This window comes from Monocercomonoides exilis (assembly GCF_001643675.1).
Source record: "Monocercomonoides exilis strain PA203 chromosome Unknown scaffold2-2631571, whole genome shotgun sequence".
NCBI lineage: Eukaryota > Preaxostyla > Oxymonadida > Polymastigidae > Monocercomonoides > Monocercomonoides exilis.
In genome coordinates, this window is record NW_027150547.1 from 1,442,598 (window position 1) to 1,462,500 (window position 19,903).

Below are 19,903 nucleotides of genomic sequence, written 5' to 3' on the forward strand. Positions count from 1 at the left end.
GACGCACCGATTCCACTCCATATGGACACGATGTGCATTTTAAAGATTATTACAATCTTTTTTTAGTCGAATAATCCATTCCATGAATCGTATTCAACAAATAGTGATAATAGGAGACTGTGCAACGAATATAATTTATCGAGCTCCAGGAGTTGGGCATTTCAGCACACCGAAAAACGGTAGTTGCTAAAAAAGGAACTCCCAATCGATTTGTGGATGTGACTGGAGGTGGCGAAGATAAGTTATGTGAATTGGATGAGTCAAGTGCATGCAGAACCATTGGTGTTGCTTTCATTCGGAGCGCGTTCTAGCGGAGCTTTGCAGTCTCGCTGATGAAAGGGAATTATAGATGCAAGATAAATGTAATTGACATTTGATAAAAATAGATTTCTGTTATGTTGAGAAAAAGGAGAGTAGTTTGATTGATATAAGAGTGGTTTCTTCTTCTCAGGGAGCTATATTCCAGGAGACAAGTTGCTGCCCATGCACAACGTACATACAATAATCCATTACTTGATGGGGATCGAATATCAAGTGCGATCGAGATATCTGAAACAACTACAACACTTTCCTTTTTGTATTTTTTGAAAGATTAAGTTGCAGGTCATGAATATGAATTTCAATCGTATGGACCGCACAGAACTTCAGTGTAAGGTGATTTATACAGATGGAATATCCATTTGCTTTGCGGATGGAGTTTTTTCGAAGGATATCACTACAGTTATTTTGATTTTAGAAAAATATTTTGCTTTGAAAGATGGCTGTTGCAATAATACAATTTATAATAAAAGCGCAAATAAATAGAGTTCGTAGAATCAACGGAGAAAGGCTAGGAAGATCAATAGCTTGAATGATATTCATTGACCTATTTAATGATATGATAACAATACAATGAAAGACGCTTGAACATTACTAAAAATGAAAACAATCATAAAAATCATTGCAAATTAAAAGAATTTGAATGCAAATTTCAGAATACATCATATATTCGAATATCTTGTTGGAGAATGAAAGTTTTATGCAAAATAAACATACAAACTTAATATGGATTTGTAAGTTTATGAAAACAGCAGCATCATTCGCTTCAGGATCGTCTTTTAAAAAACGTTGCATCAGCAAGGAATTTATGAATTGTCTCTTTTTCTATGCTTGAAAAATATAAAAATGAAAAATTCACTGATCGAATGCGATCGACAAATAACACATTTCTGAAACAAACAAAAAACTGTTGAGTCGTGTTGTTTTATTACAATTTGTGATAACTTGCCATTTATTTTGAAGTGCACAAGCTGAATGAACGATTCAATAACATTCCATCTGGATAAAAACAATGCACATTTGAATTTGAGTGCTTTCCGCATTTTGCATGCAACAAAGACGAGAATGCTCAGAAACTATCTACCAGTACCGGATGAGAAAATAATACTTCTATTTATTCAATTAAAAGAAAGACACGATTTAAGTTTATTCTTTTTGATTAAAATTTCTCAAAAAGAAAAAAATGAATAATTCGATGGCGTAACATGTGAATACATGGTCACATTCTTGGTGAAGCATTTTTTGAAATTACCTTGAATCTTTCATATCTTATTGTCATCTCATTCGTGTGCTCTTATATTTGCAAAATGTCTTGTTCTTCCATTACAAATATGAATTGCTGTCAAAGATAACTTTTTTCTTCGTTATTTCAAAGCGTTTTAGGAGAGTTTATAAGAATAAATAATATTTGGCAAATGATATTCATCTATTCGTCAAGAGGATCATCTGTGATTTCTAAGTCTTCTTTATTCGTAAGTTTTTTCCCAATTACATTTCTGTCAATGCCAGAATTAATGTTAGTCTTGCATTTAGTACATTCATTTAACGATTGGAAAAACGAACGAATCAAAAATCCGTATGCATCATTCGAAAAGACATTCACATTTGCAGCATCAAACAATGGGCTCTGATTATTCTGTTTCAAGCCTTTAAACGTTTGATTTATGAGATTTCTTGGATGGATAATCATATGACTACCTAATTGAAAATTGAAGTTTATTGGCTTTTCTTATGTTGAACAAGAGAACGCTGTTTCTTCCAAAGTCGTTAAATTCATAATTGATTATTATTATATTCATTCTCATTTGCGAAGCGAAATGACAAAAATATTTCTTTTTGATATTGTCAGTTTAGGCATGCTTGAAAAGAGATTATGAACGGAGACTCCACAGGAGCAGAAAAAAAGATGTATACCATCCTCTTTATTACAAAGAAAAGAAAAATACCTTTATATTTTGCTGCAAATTAAAAAAAAAATAACTACAACTGATAAGGAAGAAATTGCCACAAAATCTTGGGGATAAAAATGAAGAATTCGCTCTTTTGATTAACGTCCGTGTTTTCTCAAAGTGCACTCTTACAAACGAGATAAAATGAAAAAATTTAAGAAGAAGAAGAAGAAGAAGAAGAAGAAATTGCATGACCATTTATATAGATAGGAACTTAACCTCTTACTTTAATTGAATTAGGGATATGTGAAAATAAGAATAAAAACGATTAATCAAAAGTTAACAAAGGAAGAATTGAAGATTCATTTGAAGAACAGATTTTTGAAACATAAATGCTTTGCATAGCGGATAAAGCTAAATCCAAAGAAAGAATTGATTTGAAGATGACGTCAATGAAAGACAAGAGAAGCGATGAAAAAATAAGAAGAAAAGACGAAGCATTTATTTATTGAAGAACACCATATATAATGAAGTTTATTGACTTTTCGTTAGCATCTGTTTGAAAAAAGGCACTGTGTTAAAATGCAGCAATAACCAAAGTGGAAAGAAGTAACCAGAATTTGTTCAGAAGAATTGGTCTTGGTAAGGAGCAAAGACGAGAAAATGAAGTTTTGGATGAAAAATGCATGAAACTTATTTTTGAAAAGGATTCTGTGAAAATAAGTGTAATGGTAGCTTTGAATGAAGTGGTAAGTGCAAGTTACAAGGGTGGAGACGAAGCCAAAGGAGAGAGTAAGATACAAATGAGGAGAAAAAACAGGAACTGAGTTAGAAAAAACGAGAGGGAAGCAAAATGACTGATGGTTGGATAATTTTGAAAGAAAAGAGGAATTTATTTCAAATGCTTAGAAAATCATGAAAAAATGAAACAATATTTGAATTTGATGATTTGGAGAACATATTTTCAAATGATTGTTTTTTTTTTTTGAAAGCAACAAGATAATTGAAGAAAGGAAAGAAACACATAAAGCACCAAATGTGGCCAATATCAAAAACATGCAATAATTATGTGAATTGATAGAAAATACAAATAAAGAAAAAAAACCGTTCAATCAAGCAATGCAAACATATTATTATGGAAGTTTTCCCATTATAGTAAAAGAAGAAAATTGTTCCATCATGTTTGGTGTTTTCTTGATGGCAATAATTTTCGGTTGCAAATTCGATTCTGCATTTTTGTTTGTATTCAAAAATGAGCAAGTTTTGGTGTTATGTGAAAGCTCAGGCTGTTACTCAAGGAGCACTTTGGAAATGAAGTGTGGGTTGACAAATTCTTCAGGTGTATTTTATGAAACACAGATTATCAGGCGAAGCAATTGTCGTGCGTTTTTTGTTGGGGAAGAATCGATGCTGGAAATCATAGAAAGCGAAATTGTTGAGAAAAGTGGAAATGGAAGCAGTTTTGTCAGGAACTGTGGGATTTGTACAATGTGGAATTGTTCGGTGAAATTCAACTTTGGTGGGGTATTTAGAAAAAGTGCTGTAGAGATGGGAAAGAGTGATTCACGGTTGGTTGTGGAGAAATGCAATTGGAGGAATGTTGTGTTTTGTGGGAGTGGAAGCATTTTGAGAAATGGAAAAGGGTCATTTGAAGGAATCAAAAACTGTGCCTTTTCAAATATCACAATGAAAATCATGGAAACAGACAAGATTTCTATTGATCAAATGTCAATGATGAAAATGAGCTTGATAGAAGATTGCCAAGTTGAAAGTTCGATGAATGTTTTTGAGGGAGGGATTGTGAGTGGAACAGAAGGAACTAATTCATTTTTGTGCAACAATTGTTCATTTCTTCACAACGAAAGGGTGAATAGAAAAGTGGAAAATACAAAAAGAAATTCAACAACTCAAACACAGAACTTCACGAACGCTGAATGGAATGGATGCTCCGCAGAGTGTGGTGGAGCACTCTATGTCCATGACAATCCGAGTGCAACATTGACAGTTGAAAATTCGTCATTTGTGAAGTGCAATGCGACATCTGCAAGAGGCGGAGGGATATTTGCTTTGAAAATTGCTGAATGCACAGTGAAGCACTCTACATTTGTTGAGTGTTATTGCGTTGCTTCAACTGACTCTGGTGGTGCAGGAATTGAAATTGATGGAATTTCTGTGCAGTTAATTGTTGAAGATTGTTTTTTAAAAGATGGATGGTCTGGAAATGACGGTGGCGGACTTGGGGTGTGGGAAACATATGTGACAAATACAAATGACTGCATTTTGGACTGCACATTTAATAATTGCAGTGGTCACAATTCAACAAATTCAAATGGGGGAGGAATAATGAACTGGACACCATACAGCAAAATTGTCACAAAGAATTGCCTATTCATTGGTTGCAAAACAGAATGTAAAGGATGTGGAATAAGCTTGAAAGTGAGCAGCTATGGAGGGAAATTGGTATGGTTTTGTTTTTTTCACAATAACACATCACCGCGTGGAAATGATGTGTATGTCGACGATAACAAATCAAGCACACAACTAATTATATGCTTTTCAACGCGAACAGAAGGGGTGAGATACTATGCAAATGGGACGGATAAAAGTGACTGGCTTCCCAATGAAGGAGGAAGAAGCAGATTTGTTGCTTCAAAGGAGAATCAAGCAAATGCAAAAGATACATTCAGTTGCGGACTGAATGAGAGTTATGCCTGTCTGACAATCAGCCATTGTCTTTCCCAATTGATCGTGGGGTTTGTGGAGGAAATCAAGGTGTTGAATGGAACAATTGTGGAAGGAAAAGGAGTTGACATTGGAGAGAAAACGATCTCTTTGAGTGGAGTTTCTCCGTCTGGCTCTGCCATTGAAACAAAGTTTGAGGTAAATGGGCTCAGTCTGTTTTGCATTGGAACAGGGGTATTGACTGTGAGTGATCTGTCAGTTGTTCACAACACCTCATATAAAAACAACAGGCGATGCAGACTGTTAGAGGTTGAGGGAAGTGGATTGATGGATGTGAAGAGAATGAACATATCGATGGATTCAGCTCATTCAGAAGAGAGGAGCATTCAAAACACACTTGTGAAACTGGACGGGGGAGAGTTGAAGATGGAAGATGTGAGATGGGGCCGAACATTCAGCACCACGAGTGTTATATCACTTTCCCAGGAATCATTTGTAACATTGTCTCTGGATAAATGTGATTTCAGCAATATTGTGAGAACAACAACAGGATCATCTCTGATAAATGTGGGTGAAGTGTCATGTTCGATAACTCTTGAGAGATGCACGATTAATGGTTGTGGAAGCGAAGCCTCTGAGTTTGGAGGAGGGGTGATGATTGAAGTGGGAAGTGGTGCTTTATTGAATATGATAGGAGGCCTTGTGAAGAACTGTTATGCCTCGACCATCCAAGGGAGAGGAGGAGGGATTGGGCTGAAAGTGAGAAACACAAATGCAGATTTTCTGATTTCATCAGCATTCAATGGAAACAGGGCCAAATGGGGAAGTGATATTTTCGTTGACTCGTTCGATCTGGAATCAACCGCAATAAGTGGATATATCACTTCATTGACTGCTTCGTTTGATACAAAGAGCAAGATGCAAGGATTCAACAATGGAGATGAATCAGCTCCAATTCCGCTATGTGTTTATCTGATTCCTTTGCCAGAAGAGATTGTTGTGAGCAATGTTGATGCTTCTGACAATTCTTATTGTGGATACGCTGAGATTCCGTGCCTGACTCTGAAGCATTGCTTGACAAGGCAAGAAGAAGAAAAGAAAATTGTTATCGATGGGATGACGGAAGTGAACAGTGAGCTGATGTTTGACTCCTTGAAGCACACAATCCGAGGGAAAGATGGAAACAGTGGATGGAAGGTTATTGATGATTCTGATGGAAGTGAAGGAAGTATGACAACAATAAGTGCAGATACTGTTTTGAAATCACTTGTTTTCTCTGTTCCATCTGCTCTTCCAAATCACGAATCGTTCTTCAGTTCCACTTCACAATTATTTTCGCTTGAAGATTGCTCACTGACTTTTCAAGATTCCCAATCAGCGTTGTCTTTTGTGTTTTTGTCCGTGTCAGCAGGTGAGGTGTCTGTTTCATCTTTTGCTGTATTGTCATTGACCATTGGCAATTGTCCATTGATTTGCTTTGGTGGAAGCAACGCTGCTGGCACATTTACCTCCATGAATGTTGAGGATATGAGCTCGACATCTAATGGTGTTTTGTTTGGAGTGGAGAATGGAGCATCTTTTTCGATTAAAGATTCAACACTTTCAACGAAAGCATCTTCGCAAACAGATTTGCCATCAGGATTAATAAGAGTAGTTTCCACAAATTCAGCTAAGTTGCTGAAGCTCACAAACAACACGATGAGTGGATTCAAAGGAGATGGAGGAAACGGAGGGGCAATTGAATGCACACTTGGGAGAGATTGCTCTCTTGAATTAGTTGGAGGGACGATGTCTGAGTGCGAGAGCAATGGAGGAAATGGAGGAGGGTTGTGGATTGAGATGAAAGAAGGATCATCCTTTACTGTGGGTAATATGACAGATTCTGACCAATTGCAAGAAACGACTTCATATGATGAAAGTGACTTATTTCAACTTGTGAGCTGCAAGGCAGCACAAAACACAGATGGAGAGCACGGATTCGGAGGAGGGATTTATCTTCATTTGGATTGTGGGGCGAGTTCATTCATTTTGAAGGATGTTTCATTTGCTGGATGTGATGCCAGAGAAGGGAAAGAAATATTTGTTAATGCGGATGATCTTTCGAGTGTGATTGACAGAAGCTCGATTGGATTTGAAGTTGATTTGGATGATTTAACAAAATTGAATGGATTCGAGAGATCAACACTGAATGAGACATTTGCCATCCCGCTGGTGGTGTATTTGTGGGATAACTTTTCAGGATCTGCTTTTGTTGGGGGATCATCAAATCATGATTTTTCAATGTGTGGATATGAGTCATTTCCATGCTCCACAATCGCGAAGGCAGCATCTGTCCACTTTGAAGGGAAGAAAAAAGGCATAGTCATTCTGGAATCATTTGCCTTTGAGGATGAATTGAGCTTGAATGCGGATGAATGGAGCGTCAAAGGAAATGAGAATGAAATGAAATGTGAGGTTGCCGATCTGGCAGAAGGAGCACAAAGTGGATTGATAGTAAGTTCAGTCATAACATCTATGTCAGGTATTTCATTTTCGATATCTAAATCGCTGACATATCATAAAAGCGTGTTTGAGTGCCATTTAGAGAAGCTTGCACTGTACAAATGTGGGATGGAAGGAGGCACTGAGGCCATTTCGACAGTATTTGTGAAGGCAATTGGAGGAGTTGTGGAAGTCACTGAATTTGGATCAAAGAATATGATAAAAGGAGATTCATCATTTTTCGTTGTTGAAGGTCATTCTGGAAGCATTCCTTCGATAAATATGACGAAGAGCGATTTTGGAGAAATCACATTTAACGACGGATGTGTTATTGAGTGTCATAATGGAAATATCGAGAAGATAACAGGATGCTCCTTTTCATCGATTTCTCGTTCGAAGGGAAGTGGAGGATGTGTAAGTGTTTCAAACAATGAGGATGAAAATGGAGATAACAAAGTGGAAATATTTGACTGCACATTTGAAGGATGTTCTGTTGTTGGAGAGGTAGAAGAGATCGGAGGGGGAGCACTCTTTTATGAAGCATCTGCAAATACAAATCTGTTGATGAATGGGTGTGAGTTTTATAGCTGCACAGCTCCATATGAAAGGGAAGAAATTGGATATGGAGGAGGAATAATGCTGAAGATTCTGAAAGAAGAAGAAGAAGGAAAAGCAGGGTTTGTGATATCATCACCTGTTTTTTCATTTGAGAAGCCAAACAATGCTAAATATGGAAAAGATTTATTTATTTCATCTCCGTCTCTGATCACGAGCATCAAAAACGAAACGCTTCCATTTGTGAAAGAAAGATTGAAGTTGCTGACCGAAGACTCGATAAGAGGGTTTGATGGAGAAGACAAGGAATGTGCAATCCCGCTGATCTATTTCTGGAAATCTGTTGGATCGAGTGTGTATATTGCCGATGAGGGAAACAATGTTGTTGTGTGTGGGTTGTTGGAGTATCCATGCCGATCTGTTGATTATGGGCTGAAGAGAGGGAATGGTTTGGGGATTGATTCGATTGTTGTTCAAAGGATTTGTGATGTGAAGAGTGAAATAAGTTTGAGTGGGATGAGGATGGAAGGAACAAATGACGAAACAGACAAAATTCAATTTGTGAAAGAGATTGAAGGAAATGGGAATGTTGTTGTTGAGTGCAAAGGAGTTGTTCGGTTCAAAGAAGTGGGGATTCTGATCCCCAGTGCCTTTGACAATGGGGCAAACACCCTCATCCAGACGGGTTCTGATGCAGTCAAAACGAGTATTGTTGGATGTTCAATTCACATGAGTGACAATGCTGAAGGTGAATTGTCATTTGTGTTAATTGGAGCTTCAAAAGGAATTGTCGAAATTGAAAAGACAAAGATAGCAGGGTTGACATCAATGCACGAGATAATGAGCATATCAGCTGATTGCATGATTGCCATGAGCGATATCACATTTGAAACAGTTTCAATGAGTGGGAAAAGTGCACTGACAATGAGTGAAAGTGCGATTTTCAAAAGTGGAAATGATAATTCAGAAGAAAAATGGAATGTTGTGTTTGAGCAATGTTCGTTTGTGAATGTGAAGAATAATTTGACAAACAACCCTTCATTGCTTTGTTGTGATGTGCCGAATGAAGTGAGATTGAAAATGGAGAATTCCACAATTGATAAATGTGGATCGACAAGCTCGAATGAAGGAGGAGGCATGTTTTTCCTTCTCAATGAGAAAGGGAGTTTGGAGATTAATCACACAAATGTGACAGAATGTTTCTGTTCGAATATTGGGAGAGGCGGAGGGATATTTTTGAAATCACAAAGTGATTCACAGAAGGCATTGCCATTTGTGCTGTCGAACATCACATTCAAGGGGAATGTTGCACTGAAGGGGAGGGATGTGTTTGTGAAGTGCACTGATCTTGACTCGCAGATAAGTGAATCACAGTTCTTGATAAATTTTGGGGAGCCATTTGTGAGGGAGCTGGCGATATGGGGTTGCACAGCAGACAATTATGGGGATGAAGAGGATCTATTGGGGAGGGTGTATGTGTTCAGAAGTGAATTCATATTTGTGTCTTCAATTGTGGAGAACAGCAATGACAGCAAGAACTGTGGGGAAATGAAGGGTGCATGCTCATCGCTGAATGTTGGAGTGAGCCACATCATCCCATCAGATTATTCACTGCTGTTTGTTTGGAATGAAACAGTTTTAACTGGTTCATGTTCAGCTCAGAAGGTGACAATCAAGTCGTGGAAGCAAACAGAAATGCTGAGATAAAAGTGAGAGAGTTCGATTTGGCATGTGAAGGAGTTGTGAGAACTTCAGAATCTGTTCGATTTGAGAAAGTATCATTTGTTTTTAGTGGAATGAGAAATATTGTCTGCTCGTGCTTGATACACCAGCTAAATGAATCTCTCATTATGGAATCTGTTTCATTCTTGTCAGAGAGCAGACCAACAGAGAATTCGCAAATCATTTTTGACTTTTCTCTGATTGTTGTTGAAGAAGGGATTTTTCAGGCAGATCGGTGCAGTGTTGGTCACTTGAGCTTCTCGAAGACTGTATTCGAGATATTTCATTCAAAAAGAGTAACATTTGAGGATGTGGGAGTGGATAATATTGAATGCAAGAGTTCGTTGATTGAATGTGGAAAGAGTGAGGAAGTGAGCATTTCAAAGTTGATAGCCACAAACATAACTTAGCAAAATAGAAGTCTTATCTCAGTTGAAATTGGTCACTCTTCGCTCGTTTTATCTTTGGCATTATCATCATTCTCAAACATCAGCCGATTGACTTGTGGATCTTGCGTTGTTTGCACAAGTCATCTGATGAGTGAATTTGAAATGTGCAATTGCTCGTTCAGAAAATGCTCATCAGAGACTTCAAAGGGGAGCCAAATTGCGATAGCATTGGCAGAGAAGATATTGATTGAGTCGTGTGTGTTTGAAGGAAGTTTAGAGGAAAGAAACGAGAATTATATAAATCGAGAAGAAGAGATATGCAGATGGAATGGATCTCTTGTTGATGTCGAAAAGAGTTCTGCGATGATAAAAGATACAACAATCTTGAATTCACCAGAGGGCGGAATAACAATGAGTGGGAGAAATGTGATAATTGAGAAAGGAGAGTTTTTGAATAACAATCCATCATTTGAAGGATATCCATCATTGAGAAGAAATATCATCTGTTCAGATTCTGGAACATTGAATGTTGTGAGCTTGAAAGGAGGAGATGGATTGAAGGATGGCTCTTCATTGTGGATGTTGAATAATGGGTGCAGTTTTGAAGGGATTGTTTCAGAAAGGGATTCATCATTCTTTATTCCTGTGCTGGAGAGAGTGGAAGCAAAAGAAGAGACAGATAGAATGAAGCTGACATTCAAAGGAATGCTTCTTGTTCCATGCAATCTGTCATTCTCTGTTGTGAAGAGGAAAGGAGAAGAGAAAGAGATTGAAAAACATGATTTTGATTCAAATGGATTCCTGTCAGAAAGAGAAGTTGAAGGAAGTGTGGAAAAAGATCTTATCAGCAGTTGTGGAAATGAAATTGAGGTGAGTGTTCATATTTTGTTTGGGAATGCAGAATCTCCTTCATCAACAAATTCATTCATTCTGAAGAATGCAAGTGAAGCAAAGATGAATGGGGATGAAAAAGTGGTTGAAGGAGGAAAAGAAGGGAAATCTTATTGGTTTCTAATTGTGATTGTGCTTATTGTGGTTTTATTGATTGTTCTAATAATTTCGGTGATATTCATTGTTCGATGGAGAAAACAGAAGAGAAGAACAGAAGAATTGGAAGAGATTGTGAATGACAACAACAGTAAAGATCCAAAGGCGTTTGAGATGGTGACGATGGAGATGTCACAAGAGGAACAATGGAGAAGAGCAGAAAGAGAGGCAGAAAAGAAGAATGAAGAGAGGATAAAGAAGAGAATATATGATACGAACATGCAACACTCTGAGTCTTCAGAGCATCTTCTTTCTGAGAGTGGATCAACTGAATACATCCTTGGAAAAGACTCAGACAAGATTCCCGATTGGGCACTGGAGAAAGATGAGGAAGAAGAGATAAGGAAGAGAACACCATCTCCATCGGTCTCATCCACTTCTACCACTTCAACAACTGATTCAGATTCAACATTTATTCGCGGAGAGGAGTTGTGCCCGACCACTTCATCCATGTCGAATCTGGTAGATGCTATGAGCTGCTCGACTCCGCACGAGAAGCTGATTGTGGATCTGAGGGATTCGCTTTTCATGCTGCTTCATGGAAGGAACGAGAAGAAAGAGATGGCGATTGGCACTCTGGAGGAGCGAGAGGTGGCAGCAGCACAGATCCTGTTCTGGGTGGCAAATGGAGCTCTTCATTCATTTGATGAAATGGAAAATCCTCTTCAATCTCTTGCCAATCTGAGTCCTCACATTGTGTTGTTCTCTGAGCACATGGTGATCTGCATTGTGATGCATTCTGATTTCCTTTCTTCTGATGATTCTAATTCCTCATCCATCTCATCATCAACAGTTGTGACTTCTGCAAGTGATGATGATGAGGACTCTCTTCCCTCATCCGCCTTTGAGAATGATGATTATTACAAAAAAGAGTGTCTGAGGTGGAAGGCACCCGAGCTGTTGATCAACAAGAAGATGGAAGCTACGAAGGAATCTGTTTCATTCTCTATCGGAATGATGCTGTGGGAGTGCTTGACACTTCAGATCCCGTTTGGGGATTATGAGGCAGAAGTGGCAGGGCAGAAGATTGTGAATGGAGAAAGGCAGGGTTGTAAAGCCATCGAAGAAAGTTCACTCTGTGTGTTGATTGGAAGATGCGAAAAACAGTCAGTAGAGGAGAGACCATCTCTGAACGAGCTGAAGCGGGAGTTTATCCAGCACTTTCCTGCTGGGGCTGTGATGCTTACCATTTCCGATGCAATAGGGCTTAATTCTGGCTATGACGTTGATCGCAGAACCAATGAAAGTGGAAGGCCAGGAAGCAGATCATGTTCATTGACCAGCATCCATTTTATCACCGATTCAGAACAAGGTGGGAAGATGTGAAATTAGAAAAAAAAGTTTTGTAGATTTGAAAATATACCATTGGCGGGGGGGAAAAAAGGGTAGGGGGAATGCTTTTATATATTTCACAAATTATTTTTGTTTTTCAAAAGAAAATGAGAATCAACTCCTTTGGAAAGGAGAAATTGGACAATTATAAATTCTCATGGAAAAAGTTATTCGACAATTTGTCAGCAATGCAAAGTTCATCATGAAGTTGCTGAAAAGGCATTTTTTAAAAGAAAAATTTCAAAAAATATTCATTGTTTTAAAAAGCACACTCTATTTTGATCAAAAAAATTTTATCTTTAAATGAAATATTATGTGAAACCAATGGCTCATTTTTTTTCAAGATATGAATACGAACATGATATCAGTTCAAAAAATAAGTTTGTTATAATTGGTCCACCCAAAATGGATTTGCTTCAATTATTGTAAAAGATTCTTTGATTCAGATATTCTTTTATTTATCAGTATTTTCTAAATTAAAAACACCAAAAAATTGTTCTATTCAATGCATGTTATTCTCAAACTTAATATACTTTCATGTTGATGTTTGTGATATATAACTGAAAGTCTTCTCGTATGGATGTTTGTTTGCAAGTCTATTGATTTTTTATCTTTTTTTAATTAACAAAACACTTCTTTTATAAAAAATGGGTGAAGATTTTTATTATATTGCTTTTATTTTAATGAAGAATCGATGGATATCTTTAATCGTAGCATTAATAATATATACAATTATTATAATATTATCTTCTATTTTTTCAATACCTCAATACCTTCAATTTATCATTTCTTCAGCCATTTTATTTATTCTCGCAATATTGAACTGGATATTTTCTGTTCGGTTTTGGAAAATCAGAGATCCCAAAGAAAAGGTTATTCCTCGTGATGGAAATAGACCATCACCACTTGGGCAATATTTATTAGCTGGAATTTGCGTTGTTTTGTCATTCATTTCACAGATAATTATCATTGTTACAAATGCAAATACAGATGGGAAAATGTCAGAACATGATATTGTAGCACATATTTTATCTCCGCTTTTTGTTTTAATACCGATTCTGCCATTAATATCATCGTGGATAACTTCTCTTGTGAGGTCTTATTCCTCAGCGCGCCTTTTTCATGTAGCAAGAGTTTGTCTGGTATGCTGAATATCATCATGGCTCTTTTTAAGAATGTGTGTTGGACTAATGTTTTGTTTTATAGACTCCAAAGAAAAAGCATCATAAACCTTATAATGTTCCATCAGATTTAGATGTTGAAAAAGAAAGAAAACTTTTGAAAATAAGACCAAACGAAATCAAAGAACTTACAAAAAGATTACTGAAAGGAGATTCAGCGTTAGGAAAATTATGTCTTCATTTACCGCATTCCTTATCAACAACCACAAAAGTTGTTTTCAGTGATGTAGGAATGCCCATCTGCGAGGTATGTGCTATTCTAACTATTGCTAAGATAGTTTATTCTTTGCATGTAAAAATTTCTCTTACACAACTTTTCAAATGAAAAAAAAAAAAAAAAAAAAAAAAAAAAAAAAAAAAAAAAAAAACGAAAGACTGTGCCAATTATTTCTCATCTGCTAATCCCAACATCACAGCTGTCGGCCGAAGCGCTTGACTTGTCATCGCTTTCATTATCTGCTTCGCCATCAACGACAGCTGACGAAGTTCTCAGCTGGATGGCACAGACAAAGCGGCGTCGCCTTGACGAGAAGAAACAGCAGAGAGAGTACATCAGAAGACAAAGAGAAGAGGAAAATGAGGAGGAACATTACAGTGATGATCAAAACTACGAAATTGATAGAGCAGAAAGCAGAGCAATGCATATGATGAGTAACGATGACCACCACATGAGAAGCAGTGAAGAACAAGACGATGACGATGAAGACGATGATGAAAGGGAAGATGAAGAAGGTGAAGATGAGGATGATTCAAGATACACGAATAAAGAGAGAAGGGATGGTAGAAAACACACTCACAGGCAGACAATTACGCTTGCACAAAAGCAATTGGATGTTAAAGACATTCATTTATCTCAAACGGTTTGATCTTTTTATTTTTAAACTTTCCAACAAACAACTCATCAACGTTCTACTATTTTATTCACATTCACTTTTTTTCTCTTTCTTTCTCTTTTTTTTCAATGTGATTGCGAAATGGTTCTTCTCACCGAAATACTCAGAACATCGTCACACACTGGTCCCAGCTTCGCTTCAAGCCAACTCTCTTCACCATTCCTGGTGTTACACACTCCAATGCCTCGCTTTACCGTCACTCGAAGAAGTCCTATCCTTCATCCATCCCGTGGGGCTATTCACGCGTGATGAAGATGTCCAGCAAAGACCTCTCAGCTGCCTTTGCCGCCGCTGCTGCTTCCGCTGCCAGTAAAACAAGATCCTCTCGTCTCTCTTCAGATTCTTCACTGCATCCTGATGGAGTGCATACTGACATCATCACCAGCGGCAAGTCCTCAATCACACAGCAGTACTCACGCAGCTCAAACTCGCTCTCTCAAATGGCCAGTTCTTCATCATCATCCTCAGATTCTGGCTCATCATCATCTTCTTCTTCTTCCTCTTCCTCTTCTTCCTCTTCCTCCTCCTCTTCTTCTTCGATTGCACGTCTGAAGCCCCTGGGGCTCTGTGCATTTCTTGTTGGAACTCTTCATCCTTCTCTGAGCGGCGACCCGATCAGCGACACGCTTTTGTCGCTGGCTGGTTCGATCGGCTTTGACAAGCACACGCAGAAGATGTACCAGGCGCTGATGTCTATTGAGACGGTGGTTGTGGAAGGAAACCAGATGGAAAGAGAAGCACTGCAGAAGCGGATAGAGGCAGATGAGGCGAAGGAGGAGAGGAGGAGGAGGGAGAGGGAGGAGAGGCAGTTGAGCAGAGAGAGGAAGAAAAAAAGGAGAGAAGAGAAGAAAAGAGAAGAGCGAGAAGAAAGAAGGAGACACAAATTGGAGAAGATGGGAAAGAAAGCAGAGGACGAGCAGAAGCAAACAGACGACAAAGGAGAAAAAGGAGAGAAAGCAGAAAGCACTCAAGATGATAAGAAAAAGGAAGGAGAAAGCAAAGAAGAAGGAAATGAGGCATCATCAAAACAGGAAGAAGGCAAAGAAGGAGCAGAAAGCAAATCAGTTTCTTCAGCGAAAGACGAAGTGACAGCAGAGAAAAACGAGGCAGGAGACGAGAAAAACAAGAAGTTGGAGAGAGAAGGGAAAGGAAGCAGGGAAGAAGAGATAGAATTGAGGAAGAGAGAGGAAGAAGGCGAAGAGAACAGAGAAGAAGGAGCAAGCCAATCAGATGAAGTGAAGTTTCCACGGGGTGTGGTGATGAGTCTGGTTGTGCGGGAGAAGATTGAAGGGAAAGCAAAAGACGAAGGGAAAGAAGGGAAAGAGAAGAAGAAAGAGAAAAGAGAGAAAACAAGAAAGAGAAGCAGCAGACACGAACGGAAGGACGATGACAGCTCCAGCGAATCGTCGTCTTCTCCTTCGTCCACATCCTCTTCTTCCACAGCTTCTTCTGCCTCTTCTTCAACAGACACCCGCCATGTTTCAATGCCAACTCCATCATCATTCAAGCAATCATCATCTTCTTCTTCTTCTTCTTCTTCCTCCTCTTCTTCTTCTTCTTCAACCACTCACTCTGCACCTGACCAGCTCTTTAGCTGCGGTACAGGAAGGCTTATACTTGCACAGTGTGGCGAGTATTTCGATGGGGAAGAGATTGTCCATTTGGATGAGGAAGACAAAGAACAGCTGATTGCTGCAATGGATGAAGCAGAAAGAGACAGGGGCTGTGTGGTGATTGGACTTGCATTCACTCCTATACACGATGTGTATATGCCAGCATTTCTGAGAAGCCGTGACGATTCGTATTTAAGTCATAGAGAGAGAAGGAGGAAGAGAGAGAAGGAGAAGGAGAAGGAGAGAGAAAGAGAAAGGGAAAGGGAAAGGGAAAGAGAGAGGGAGAGAGAGAAACACAAACACAGAAGAGGGCATCATCAGCACCATGGGAGACATAAAGAAGGGAAAGGGAGGAAAGGAAGACATAGAGACAGAGATAGAGACCGTGACAGCGATAGCTCAGACTCAACATCTTCGAGCTCTTCAGACAGCAACAAGAAGAGAAGCAGCTCCGAGTCGCGGGAAAGGAGAGAGCGGAGAGAGAAAAGGGAGAAAAGAGAGAAAGCAGAAGAGGAAGAGTCGAAGAAAGCAGCGAATACTGACGAGGAGGACGAAGAGAGAGAGAGAAACATCGAGTGGGAAGCAGCCGAGCGGCGGTTCATTCGGATGCGGCAAAAGATCAAGCAGCGCTGGTGGCGGGAGATACCAGTCGAGCGCGAGAAGAAGAAGGCACGTGTGAAAGTCGACGGCTTCTCAAACCCCGAAGCCTCTCTCTTTTCTTCCTCGTTCTTCTCCCTCGGCGCTGGGCAGGGGGCGATGGCAGCGTCTTCACTGCCTGCGCTGTCGCTGGCCTCGTCTGCCAATGCCTCTAATACTTCCTCTGGATCTTCCTCGTCACAGCAGAATTACGCGTCTTCATCGTCTTCTGCATCACTTTCGACTTCTATTTCTGAGGAGCAGTTCAAAGAAGACGATCAGACACACCATCTGATTGAAGTGACTGGTGTGCTGGAGAAGGAGACAAAACATGACGTGGAGCAGGAAGAGAGGGCAAAGAGCCACAAACACAAGAGAGGGAAGCGAAGAAGCCATAGACATCATCATTCTTCCTCTCATTCTTCTTCCTCGTCGCAGTCGCGGTCAAAAAGAAGCAGATCTTCTTCATCTGATGCTTCATCAACAACATCTTCTTCTTCCACATCTTCCACGTCTTCCTCTTCATCTTCCTCCTCCTCCTCTTCTTCTTCCTCTGGCTCCACCTCATTCTCCACCACAACCTCCTCTCAGACTTCTCTTTCCTCTCAGACTTCTCTCAGAAGAGCTGCCCGCCGCCTGTCTAATCGAGTGATGGTGCCTAACTTGTGCTTCACAGTATGCCCACCACGGCCAAGGACGATGCAGGAAAGAGGGGATCATGGAGACAGAGGAGACAAAAGAGAGAAAGGAGAAGAAAGAGAAGCAAACAGTGCAATGTGGAAAGGCGGGGTGAGTGTGAATGGGAAGAGAGACAAGAAATGCTCGCCGGCGAATGTTCTGCGTGTGCTGACTGAGAGAAGGCGGAAGATGTATCGGAAGAACAGAGAACAGCATATAAAAGCAGTGATCAATAAACTCGATAGAATGAGGGCAGCAGAAGAGAAAGAGGCACAAGAGGCGAATGATGCGAAGGGAGAGGAGAATTCAAAGAGAAATGCGAGTGAGCAGAGGCAAAGAACAGTGAAGCATCAGACGTTGTCTGAGCAGTCAGATGCAGATGACACAAGAACAAAAGCAAAGCAGACAGACAGAATGCATAAGAAGCAGCAGTTGCACGAAACACTGTCATTGAATGGTATGAAATATTATGATAAACAGTATTTTAAAGTTTTATTAAATTATTCTCTATGTTTTGTATTTATAATTCATCTCTTTCTTGCTTTATCATCTCATATTACCCAAATTAATCTCATAACATCCCCTCCTCCTTCCTCCTCCTCCTTTTATCAACTCCTCACAGAAACCCTTCTCTTTGTCCAGAGCTCACAAGTCTTTCTCGGCTGCATCTGTGTTGACCCTTCTCCTGTGAGAGATGATGTGGTGTGTCTGGTGAGGAGGCTAGAAGACGCTGGCATCCGATTCATCTTCTTCTCCACCGACACAGAACACGACACGAAGAAGATCGGACAGGACTTGGGAATGTACACGGTATGATGATAGTGGTGGTTGTTTTATCTTTAATGAAATATGCTATTTTATTTGTTTATTTATTTATTTATTTATTTATTTATTTATTTATTTATTTATTTATTTATTTATTTATTTATTTATTTATTTATTTATTTATTTATTTATTTATTTATTTATTTATTTGTGATGTTTTGTGATTTCTTTTTATGATGATCATTCCTTTTTTATCTTCTTCCTTCGTTTCTTTTTTTCAAATAAAACAAATTTCCATTAATGTTGTTTCCAACAGAGCTGGAATTCCTGCATCTCCCTATCTCCAACATATGCTGCTTTACTCGATGCACCCCCCACCCTCCTCTCTCTCTGCACCTCTCCTGCCTCCTCCACTTTCTCTCTCTTCTCTGCCTCTTCCTCTTCCACCCCAGCTTCAACCAACACAAACTCCTTCACTTTGAAGCGGCGGACGAAGAAGAAGTCGTTTGCAGCGACGGCTGTGGATGTTGATGACCTGTCAGCGCAGCTGGTCTCAATGCTGCCTTTCTCACAGACAGCTGCCCCGTCACATTCATTCACCTCTTCTCCCCCTGCTGATGAGAACGATATTTCGTGTTCTACTTCATCGTCAACTTCGCTTGTTGCTTCTTCATCATCGTCTTCTTCCTCTTCCTCGAATTCTGGATCAACCTCTTCTTCTTCCTCTTCTTCCTCCTCATCCTCCTCTTCTTCTTCTCTTTCTCTCTCGCACCCATTGCAATTCACCCCTCTTTCTCTTTTCTTCTCCTTCCACGATTATTCCATGGCTGAGCTGAGTTGCAGTGATGACATCGATTTTTCTGTTCCCCGTGGCATCACAGCCATCAAACAGCATCTGATCTACAAGGACGACGTTCCTCTGCGCGTGCAGCTGTTTTCGGGCGCAACTCCAAACGCGATAAAAGAAATGGTTTGTTGCACTTTGTGTGTTTTTATATTAATCCTTTTAAAATGCTAATCTTTTTACTATTTTTTTATTTTTTTTTAAAATTGCCAATTAATTTATTAACTTTCCTCTTCAATTTTTTATCTACATCCACTCTGTAATATTTATTCTCTAACTATTCCTTTTATTTCCTTCCTTGCTCATTCACACACACACCCCCACACCCAACAGATTCGTCTCTACAACTGGTTTGGCGAGAGTGTCTGCACATTCACTCCTTCTGCCTTGAATGGCGAAGATGTTCATTTCAACCTCTGTTTTGATGACGACTGGCCGTTTGAGCCAGTTGCTTCTCTTCCTCCTCGTACAGATCTGTTCCACATGTTGTATCCAAAGAAAGAGAAGAAAGAGAAGAAAGAAGACAGAAAGAAGAGGAAAGAGGAGAAAGAGAGAAGAAAGAATTCTTCGTCTCCGTCGGGGCATACGCGAAGGAGCCGGAAGCATCATCACCACAGGCGCCATCACCACTCACACAGCAGCTCCTCTTCAGACTCTGACTCTTCCTCATCCCGCTCAGCTTCCTCTTCTTCTTCTCATTCCAGCTCTGACTCTTCTTCTGACTCGTCAGATTATTCCTCTTCTTCCTCGTCTTCTTCGATGTCTGATGATCTGCTGCATTCAGACAGCGACAGCAGCAGACAGAAAAAGGGATCAAAAAGAAAGCATTTGAAGGACCATCTGCTTCGCCTGAGGGGAAAAGCCAAAAAGGGCTCAAA

The 19,903-nt window shown here is 39.5% G+C and overlaps 3 protein-coding genes across 3 annotated transcripts in view; all 3 read left to right on the forward strand.

Annotated features, from left to right (window-relative positions):
- Window positions 1-3,932: 3,932 nt before the first annotated feature.
- Window positions 3,933-9,632, forward strand: MONOS_1148 (uncharacterized protein; the record flags this gene model as incomplete). Its single annotated transcript, XM_067864013.1, has 1 exon — window positions 3,933-9,632. The coding sequence occupies one exon, from the start codon at window positions 3,933-3,935 to the stop codon at window positions 9,630-9,632; it is 5,700 nt and encodes a 1,899-aa protein (XP_067735832.1).
- Window positions 9,633-10,198: 566 nt separating this feature from the next.
- On the forward strand, window positions 10,199-12,747 carry MONOS_1147 (uncharacterized protein; the record flags this gene model as incomplete). The annotated part of the gene is made up of 1 exon (XM_067864002.1): window positions 10,199-12,747. One exon carries the CDS (start codon window positions 10,199-10,201, stop codon window positions 12,407-12,409), a length of 2,211 nt encoding a protein of 736 aa, XP_067735833.1. The 3' UTR covers window positions 12,410-12,747.
- A 666-nt stretch (window positions 12,748-13,413) lies between these two features.
- The window catches only part of MONOS_1146 (uncharacterized protein), a gene marked incomplete at its 5' end in the record, with an annotated part of 9,391 nt that continues 2,901 nt past the window's right edge, over window positions 13,414-19,903 (forward strand). Inside the window, 7 exons of the mRNA XM_067863991.1 lie at window positions 13,414-13,557; window positions 13,622-13,843; window positions 13,971-14,456; window positions 14,597-17,873; window positions 18,039-18,226; window positions 18,498-19,151; window positions 19,359-19,903. The exon at window positions 19,359-19,903 is cut by the window's right edge and continues 1,218 nt beyond it. Of these exons, the coding sequence (XP_067735834.1) occupies window positions 13,414-13,557; window positions 13,622-13,843; window positions 13,971-14,456; window positions 14,597-17,873; window positions 18,039-18,226; window positions 18,498-19,151; window positions 19,359-19,903 (5,516 nt within the window). The remainder of the gene's footprint in view (window positions 13,558-13,621; window positions 13,844-13,970; window positions 14,457-14,596; window positions 17,874-18,038; window positions 18,227-18,497; window positions 19,152-19,358) is intronic.